We start from the raw sequence: 8,589 nt of genomic DNA on the forward strand, positions 1-8,589 counted from the left end.
GCAGGAATTCTTCTGTCTGACATTTCAGCCAAGAGACAGGAAAATGGCTTTGTTACACATCCCATGGTTACAACTCTTCAGTTCCAATTGTAATATTGTGTTATTTTGAGGTCTTTTATTGCTAATAAAAGAAATCATCAATTTCTATCATAGCCAGGAGGCAAGAGCTGAAACATTAGACGTGAACACCTTAATCTGCTCCTTCAGCACCACACGAAGCCCATCTTTGGAGTTCTGGAAGATTTTGCCAAATACAAGGCAAGCTTTGCCTTCCCCTAAGGTAAGCCAGCTGAAGGAAGTCACTCAGGACTGTTTTCCAAATGCCACCCACTCCTGCTTGGCAGCCTGCCCACTGCCATTTGACAGGAGGTTCATCCATGCCAGGAACCACAATCCTCAATTTTCATGGCTAGTTGTGAAGGATCTTACAAATCTCTATGTTGGATTTTTAAAGGAAACCTCCTACTGAAACCATCTTGTTGAAATGCTGAGTCATGCTGACATCAAGAGACTACAAATCAAAGCAATTAGAAGCATGAAAGCTTGAAGCTCTCGAGATGAAGTTCACACAAAAGAAGTAAACCCCCTGACCAGAGGTGTGCACTCACTGTAGGAACAGCACAGGCAAAAAGATGAGGGGAAAACAAGACCTAAAGGAAGTTTTTTTTTCCCTTCACTGCTCAAGAGTTAAGGAATTCAGTGTTTCCTGCTATGAACAGCCTGTATTTGCCAACTCCTGAGCCAGTGAAACAGAGCATGCTATGTCTCTGGCAGCACCATGCCCTCCATTGTGACTGGTCTCAACTCCTTGCTAGGAGCTCCACACTGGCCAACAAACACTACCATAGAACAGATTATGTTTACTCAGAACCTAGAAATTGGCACAGACCTCATTTCAATTACTATATAATTGACCTTCCTTTCACTTAGGCAAGACTATTACCATCCCCAACTTGCTGCTTCTCCAGATCCTTACTCAGTAGTGAATCAAGGACATGCTTGAATGCATTAATACACAAAGCAGGTGGAAAAAATAAAGAGGGTCTATGTTGCCCGTGGTCCAGACAACTCTCCCAAAGGCAAAAAAGTTAGGATTAATTATAGAAATTATTCCTTGTTATTAGACAAATTAGCTGTTTCAGAAGAATGAGGAGCACCAAGGTTTTGGAAATGCTTGCAGAGAGCACAAACCCAGCAGCACAAGCTCCTAGATCATAATACACAACTTGGGGAGACATTCCCTGCAGGATGAGGAGAGAAGGTGCCAGAGGAAAGGCAAATCCCAGCACCCACTGACATACTGAGCTTCCAACAACTCATTTTGCTCCTGAACAGCTTCACTGCAGAAGGGCCTGGTTACAGTGATGTCAGCTACTTACACAGAAGCTTATTCTGCCACCACAAGAATAAAAGGAGCAATTTTATAGAGCTTTATGGACAAAAACAATGCAAAACTCAAGAGTTCTCTGAATGTTTTACTGGACAAGAGGAGGCTCTGGGGAGACTTCAGAGCACCTTCCACAGCCTGAAGGGGCTCCAGGAAAGCTGGGGAGGGGCTTGGGACAAGGGCACGGAGTGAGAGGACATGGGGGAATGGATTAAAACTGGATGGGGGGAGATTTAGGTGAGACATGAGGAGGAAGTTCTTGGCTGTGAGGGCAGTGAGCCCAGGTTGCCCAGGGAAGCTGTGGCTGCCCCATCCCTGGCAGTGTTGAAGGGCAGGTTGGATGGGGCTTGGAGCAACCTGGGCTGGTGGGAGGTGTCCCTGCCCATGCAGAGGGGTGGGACTGGATGACCCTTGATGTCCCTTCCAACCCAAGCCATGCACCTACCTGCACCGAGGACGACAGCTCACACTTTGCTTTCTCTGATGCTTCTCTCACCCTCTGAAGGGCCATGTTGTCTTTAGTCAGGTCAACACCCGTCTAGGCAACAAACACGACAGGTTAACACTCTCAGCTTCTGCACATAAATTGTGAAAAGCCTTTTTTTCATTGCAGGTCACCTTCCTACCACTCTGGACTGTGAAGATGTTTGGAAAACACCAACCTGATCCCTGCACTCCTGCTGATCTCTGACTTCTGACAAAGGTATTTAGCATTTCTGAGCCACCTGCTAGTCCCCTCTGCTCAGAAAGTGATTGTACAGGTTAAAGCTTGGAAAAGCTGCTTCATATAAAGGCTAAGGAGCTGGAATGACACTGCAGCTTCCTGCAGCCAATCCTGTGCTGTTCAATCAGACCACAGGGTTTTATTACTAAAACAAGCAGAGTAGGTACAGGACAGTCCTGCAACACTGAAGGAGAAAAGGCAGAAGTCCTGCTATGCTGGGCCTTCTAGCAGAGAAACATCCTGCTTCAAGAAAACAAGTGTAAAAACTGAAAGCCAGGCTAACAGTGTCTTAACACTCTTAAATTTCAACTGTGCCACAGATAACAAACCAAGTTCTAATAATTGAACACAATTCCTGTTCTTCTACAGAAGTTAAGCAAGGTTGAAAACCAGTGTAACACAGGGTTGAATTCTGAGATTCTTACCTCTCTCTTGAACTCTTTAACAATATACTGTAACAAAGCCTGGTCAAAATCTTCTCCACCTAAGAAAGTGTCACCATTAGTGGATTTCACCTCAAAGACTCCCTTCTGGATTTCCAAGATGGAGATATCAAAAGTGCCACCACCCAAATCGTAGACTGCAATACTAGAAGAAAAGATGCAGAAATAACATCACGTTCTAGACTTAAGTTGTGTGGCTCAAAAAAAAAAATTACTCTCCTCAGGAGAAAATGTGAAGAATTGATGTTGCTGTCTACAAAGTTAAAAGCCTCTCTAGAAGCTGCAGTCAACAGCCTTTGCATTCCTTGAGCACTCTGAGTCCACCTGGAAGCCTTCTGAAAGGTGTGCTGCATGATGCTTAACCTTGCCTGCTACTTCAGAGAGGGCAGTTTCTTTTTCAAAAAAGGACATGCTCACACCCAGTGACAAAAGCAGAGCCACCAGAGCCACTGTGAAACATGTTTTTCAAAAGGTGAGGCTTTCACAGCACTTCAATCTACATGAGAAATACAGAAACTGTAACAAAACCCCTGCATTTCTGTAACCATCCTTGACAGTGACAGAAGGCTTGAAGACAGCCAGGAAAAAAGATGGAAGCTGTGGATTCCAGGCACCAAACCTCAGCCTAACTCTTGAGCAACACTTCAGCTCCTTTGGTGCAAGAGTTAAAGCTGAGCTTTGGTGTCTGGGATCCACAGCTTCCACTTGAGCCACCCCCATCACTGCTACTGGTAGGTAATTAAACTGACACTCAGTTGAATGATTCATTTGTAGCTGCAAGTTATCAACTCCCTTTCTTGAACAAGTATGGTTGGCACAGCAGAGAGGGGACGTTCCACAGCCCTGACTCAGGGCTGGGAGTCTCCTTTGGCAGAATTCCAACCAATGGTTTTAACAAACAGGAAGCAGGAGCAGCATTTTACAGAGAAAAAAAATCAGTGTGCTGATGGGAGAAAAGGTTTTAGGAACAGGCACTCACACTTTGTCTTCAGACTTGTCCAGACCATAGGCAAGTGCAGCTGCTGTTGGTTCATTAATCACCCTCAGAACATTCAAGCCAGCAATCTGCCCAGCATCTTTGGTAGCCTGAGGAAAAACAGAGCATGAAGTACCAAGAGAAACTCAACACCATCTGTAAGCCTGAGAATCTTCCAGCTTGGTGAATACCTGTCTCTGAGAATCATTGAAGTAAGCAGGGACTGTGATCACAGCATTCTTTGCTGAATGTCCCAGGTAGTTTTCTGGAGGAAAAAAGAGACAAAAATAAAGTTATCTTCAGCAGATATGAAAAACAACAACATTATTAGCAAGGAGTTGGAAATAATTTTCCTGAACTAAGAACAGAAGACAAAAGCTTTTTTTGCCACCAGAAGAAAAAAGGGAGCAATTTCATAGAGTTTTGTGGACAAAAACAATGCAAAACTCAGAGTTCTCAGAATAATTTACTGGAGGAGAAGAGGCTCTTCGGAGCCTTTAGAGCAGCTCCCAGGGCTTGAAGGGGCTCTGGGAAAGCTGGGGAGGGACTTGGGACAAGGGCAGGGAGTGAGACAACATGGGGGAATGGATTAAAACTGGGAGAGGGGAGGTTTAGGTGAGATTTTAGGAAGAAATTCTTTGCTGTGAGGGTGGCGAGACACTGGAACAGGTTGCCCAGAAAAGCTGTGGCTGCCCCATCCCTGGCAGTGTTGAAGGGCAGGTTGGGTGGGGCTTGGAGCAACCTGGGCTGTGGGGGGGTGTCCCTGCCCATGCAGGGAGTTGGATCTAGATGATCTTGAAGGTCTTTTCTAACCCAAGCCATTCTATGAGTCTATGATTCTGTGCTGCTTGCAACGCCCAATCATTCCACAGTTGGACTTCATGTAGCATCCAGGCCAAAAGCCAAGAGAGCCACAGGAAGCAGATTCCTGCTTCAGGCAGAGGAACACCATCCTCTGAGTCAGTCACATCCATCACATCTGGATGCTCACACACCATATACTCTTATTTTACTCTTGGGTGAAGCTTCAGCAAGTGACCAGGACCTAAAACCATGAAAAGTGATCTTTGGATGAAGTTTCAGTAACAACCTTCAGTCCTGCCCTCCAAGCACTTATTACTGGATGCACAATGTTTACCAGATGAGGCTCTGAGAGGCACCTACTGACTATTCTCTCCATGTATTATACTCAATTTTCCCTAGAAACCATGTGAGGAATTGGAAAGGAGGAAAAAAAGGAAAACAAATTCTCCAGGCCAACAGCTGTTTTCCCCTAGTGAAGATTCCAAGCCCCCACTGGCCAAGCAGCCACTCATTCAGCCCAACAGTCAAGTCCCTGGAACACTCCCATTCTTGCTACCTATCTTGTAGTTGGGCAAGGAAGCCACTCCCAGCCCTGTGCTCAGCTGCAGCCTGGGGAGGCACAAGGACTGCAGCTTGGAAGGAAAAGGAGCTCCCCCTTCTGCAGAAATCTGCATCCAGCTCAGCTATAACTGACTATCAGCTCAACCAGGATTCAATTCTGATAAGAACACGTTTTAAGCATTTGCCAAAGCTCCCAGCCTGAGGCAGGAACTGGTCTTGAGGGTACCCAAGAGCCCATCACTGCACCCTCCCAGGATCAGCCCCACACAAGGGCCTCCTCCACCAGGATTCCTGCACCAGAGCAGCCCCTTTGTGGCTCCTGCACTTTCATTTGCCACAGCCCAGCACCAAGGTCATACTTTTGCCTGCACGTGGCAAAGACCAGACTGTACCAACCTGCAGTTTCCTTCATCTTCATGAGCACAAAGGCACCAATCTGGCTTGGGGAATAGAGTTTTCCATGAGCCTCCACCCAGGCGTCACCATTGGATGCACGGACAATTTTAAACGGAACGTTCTTACTGAAAACCAGAAGAATTCCACATTTAATTTCTGTATCAGCACAAACCCTTAACATTACTACCAGCAGATGAGCACGTGCAAGTTCTGGACCAAGAACAGTGAACATGCCAACAGGACCCAGCTTCCAGGGAGTCTCAGAAGCCCCAACATCCTAATGCTCTGCAGCTCCAACATTTAACCCCAAGGTGAGATCACACAGCTTTGATTGTAAATGCACTCAAGGATGAGTCTGGTAGATGCTGACCATTCTGCACAGCATCACCAAGGCTGTGAGGGAAGGCAGACTAAATAGTGGACCTTGGACTTCTTCTCTGAAGACCTTAAGATCACCATCAACTGTGGAACAAAACGCAGTTTGGCCCTCACAACGTAAGCAATAAACTTGAGACGAAGGCATCATCAGTTCACACGAAAGGTGCATCTCTCTTCAAATGTATCCTGCCATGTCCTGCAGCCCTCCTGCTGGTGGTGGCCCTGCACTCCCCCTCACTTACATGTCCTTCTTCACCTCAGAGTCATCGTAGCGGCGGCCGATGAGGCGCTTGGTGGCGTAGAAGGTGTTGTGGGGGTTGGTGACCGCCTGCCGCTTGGCCGGCATCCCCACCAGCCGCTCGCCCTCCGACGTGAAGGCCACCACCGAAGGGGTGGTCCTGGCACCTTCAGAGTTCTCCAGCACCTGTGGGAAAAGGGAACAGAGTGCCATCAAAAACACTGCCCCTGAGAGCTCTTATTTAGACATTCGACTTATAATGGAATCCCAGACTCGTTTGGGTTGGAAGGGACCTTCAAAAGCATCCAGTTCCAGCCCCCTGCATGGGCAGGGACATCTCCCACCAGCCCAGGCTGCTCCAAGCCCCATCCAACCTGCCCTTCAACACTGCCAGGGATGGGGCAGCCACAGCTTCCCTGGACAACCTGGGACAGGGTCTCACCACCCTCACAGCAAAGAATTTCTCCCTCACATCTCATCTCCATCTCCCCTCTTCCAGTTTTAATCCATTCTCGTTGTCTTCTCACTCCCTGCCCTTGTCCCAAGTCCCTCCCCAGCTTTCCTGGAGCCCCTTCAGGCACTGGAAGGTGCCCTAAGGTGTCCCTGGAGCCTTCTCTTCTCCAGCCTGAACACCCCAGCTCTCCCAGCCTGTCTCCAGCCCTCAGATCACCTTCACTGGCCTCCCCTGCACCCCCTCCTGTAACACTGCCCCAGGGATGTGCTGCTCATTCCTCACTCACCTTCGCCTGTTTTCCTTCCATCACGGCCACGCAGGAGTTGGTTGTACCCAGATCAATTCCAATAACAGCACCTTTGATTGCTTCAGAGCTGTGGAGCAGAACATGTGAAAACCAGAATGACTACTAAAGGAAAAAAACTATCCAGACAGTCAAAAAGCTTTCTGGAAACAGGACAACGTGCTTTTTTCCACCAGATGTTGAAGCAAATACAAGTTAATTCTGACCTGATGTGTTCTCTTGATTCTTACCCAGGAATTTAACTTCCTGCCTCTGCAGTCAATCAGATTTAAGACCTGACTAAGATCATGGCTTTCTAAGATATAACCAGAGCCTCTTTATTTCAACATACAAAACACTATTACCCACCAGAATAACCTGCACTACATGAGTTGTCCACATCTCTTAAGATCCTGACACAAAACAGAGAACTAACCCTGACTCTACACACTTCACATTTCCTGGACTTGCCTTGGAGTTTTTTTTTTGATATTTCCACATGTTTGAAAACATCTACCTGGAGTCAAAGTGCTAATAACTGTATTAATTTACCACAGCTTGGCACAAAGAGATGACCACACAAAGAATACAAATCACTCCCCCCCACGTGCAGGGATCTCTGAGCCAGGGACAACCCTGTGGTTGATCCTGAGAAGCAACAATCATTTAATTCTGAAAAAACAGAGGGGTTCTTACAGAAGAAAAATGTAAATCTTCTCCTTTCTAGGAGGTTTTCAAGGGTAACTTGCAGGCTACTAAACCAGTTTGGCCTTACAAACAAAGCCATGTCCTGGGATGAAGGAAGAAGCATCCTGAGGGCAGAGCAGGGCCCTGTTTCTGACCAGGCCATCACCTTCTCCCTCCCCAGGACACTAAATGGCTCCAACTCCAGCTCAAATAACATCATCTTGGCAACGTGGCTCAGGGCCTTTGTGCTGACCAGAGCAGGGCAGTTTCCCCAACACAAACATCTCCCATCCTGTGCCTGAATCAGCAGCAGCCACAAAACACCTCACACAGTCACACAATTCACTGCTGCTCTTCCCTCATGACATGCAACAGAAAAGCAAGGGATTAAAATGCATGAGCTGTTTGGCATAAACTTCATCTGTAGGGAAACAGAGCCACACACCATTCCTGCCTCATGCCAGTGTGAAACTATTTGTTCCACCAATTGTAAAATTGCCTTTTTGTTTGTTTTTCCCCATCAAACAGATCCCAGCGATCCACAGTTTGTGGATGCTGCTGATGGCAAGAAAACAGGGGAAGAACAATTCTTAAAAGTTCCACTGGAAATAAAAACCAAGAGATGAAGACAGAGCCTTAGGAAAGTGACACACAAAGGCACTCTGTTTATTTTGCTCCAGCTCTGACTCCAATAATTAATCCTGGTATCAGAGGGGAGTAAATACCAATATCAAAACAGGCAAACCTGGAAAAACTAGGAAATACTCACGCATATCTTCTGCTGGATGCTGCTCTGAGAACGTTCTGACTAAGGCCATTCCAAAATGTCTACAAAAACAAAAAAGAAGACAAGCCACTGAAAATACACATGTAAACACTTCAAAGTGATCTCCAAACCACAGCCTGCAAAGTCTGATGTGCCATTTTCCTGCTACAACGTTGTCTTTTTTTAAAATCTCAAGTGTAAACTAAGGTGGAATTCAAGTGAGATCCCTATTGCTGGAGAAAAACCAGCTGCTCCTCTCACTCATAACCCTGATTATCTGGATGGCCAGAAAGCAGCTATTCCCCTCGTGCTCCCAGGCAAGAGACATCTCAGCAAATTAACTCTGAACCTTCAGCAGCAGATAAACATTAACCCCACCTCTCCAAAGCTTCATGCCTGGTCAGCAACAAATGCTACACCCCTGCAGGGCCCTGCAGCCCAGATTTGGGTGTTTTCTTACCATAACTTTGCACCTGCAAATCAGTACCTGGG

At 46.7% G+C, this 8,589-nt stretch overlaps 1 protein-coding gene across 1 annotated transcript in view; it reads right to left on the reverse strand.

Annotated features, from left to right (window-relative positions):
• Positions 1-8,153, reverse strand: part of HSPA9 (heat shock 70kDa protein 9 (mortalin)) — a 21,471-nt gene extending 13,318 nt beyond the window's left edge. Inside the window, exons 1-8 of the mRNA XM_009999765.1 lie at positions 8,101-8,153; positions 6,648-6,735; positions 5,912-6,093; positions 5,292-5,416; positions 3,722-3,795; positions 3,534-3,640; positions 2,537-2,699; positions 1,833-1,925 (exon numbers count right to left, since the gene is read on the reverse strand). Coding sequence (XP_009998067.1) covers positions 1,833-1,925; positions 2,537-2,699; positions 3,534-3,640; positions 3,722-3,795; positions 5,292-5,416; positions 5,912-6,093; positions 6,648-6,668 — 765 coding nt within the window. The 5' untranslated portion in view covers positions 6,669-6,735; positions 8,101-8,153. The remainder of the gene's footprint in view (positions 1-1,832; positions 1,926-2,536; positions 2,700-3,533; positions 3,641-3,721; positions 3,796-5,291; positions 5,417-5,911; positions 6,094-6,647; positions 6,736-8,100) is intronic.
• Positions 8,154-8,589: the final 436 nt, after the last annotated feature.

Source organism: Chaetura pelagica, unplaced genomic scaffold (assembly GCF_000747805.2).
Source record: "Chaetura pelagica isolate M959 unplaced genomic scaffold, ChaPel_1.0 scaffold706, whole genome shotgun sequence".
Taxonomy (NCBI): domain Eukaryota; kingdom Metazoa; phylum Chordata; class Aves; order Apodiformes; family Apodidae; genus Chaetura; species Chaetura pelagica.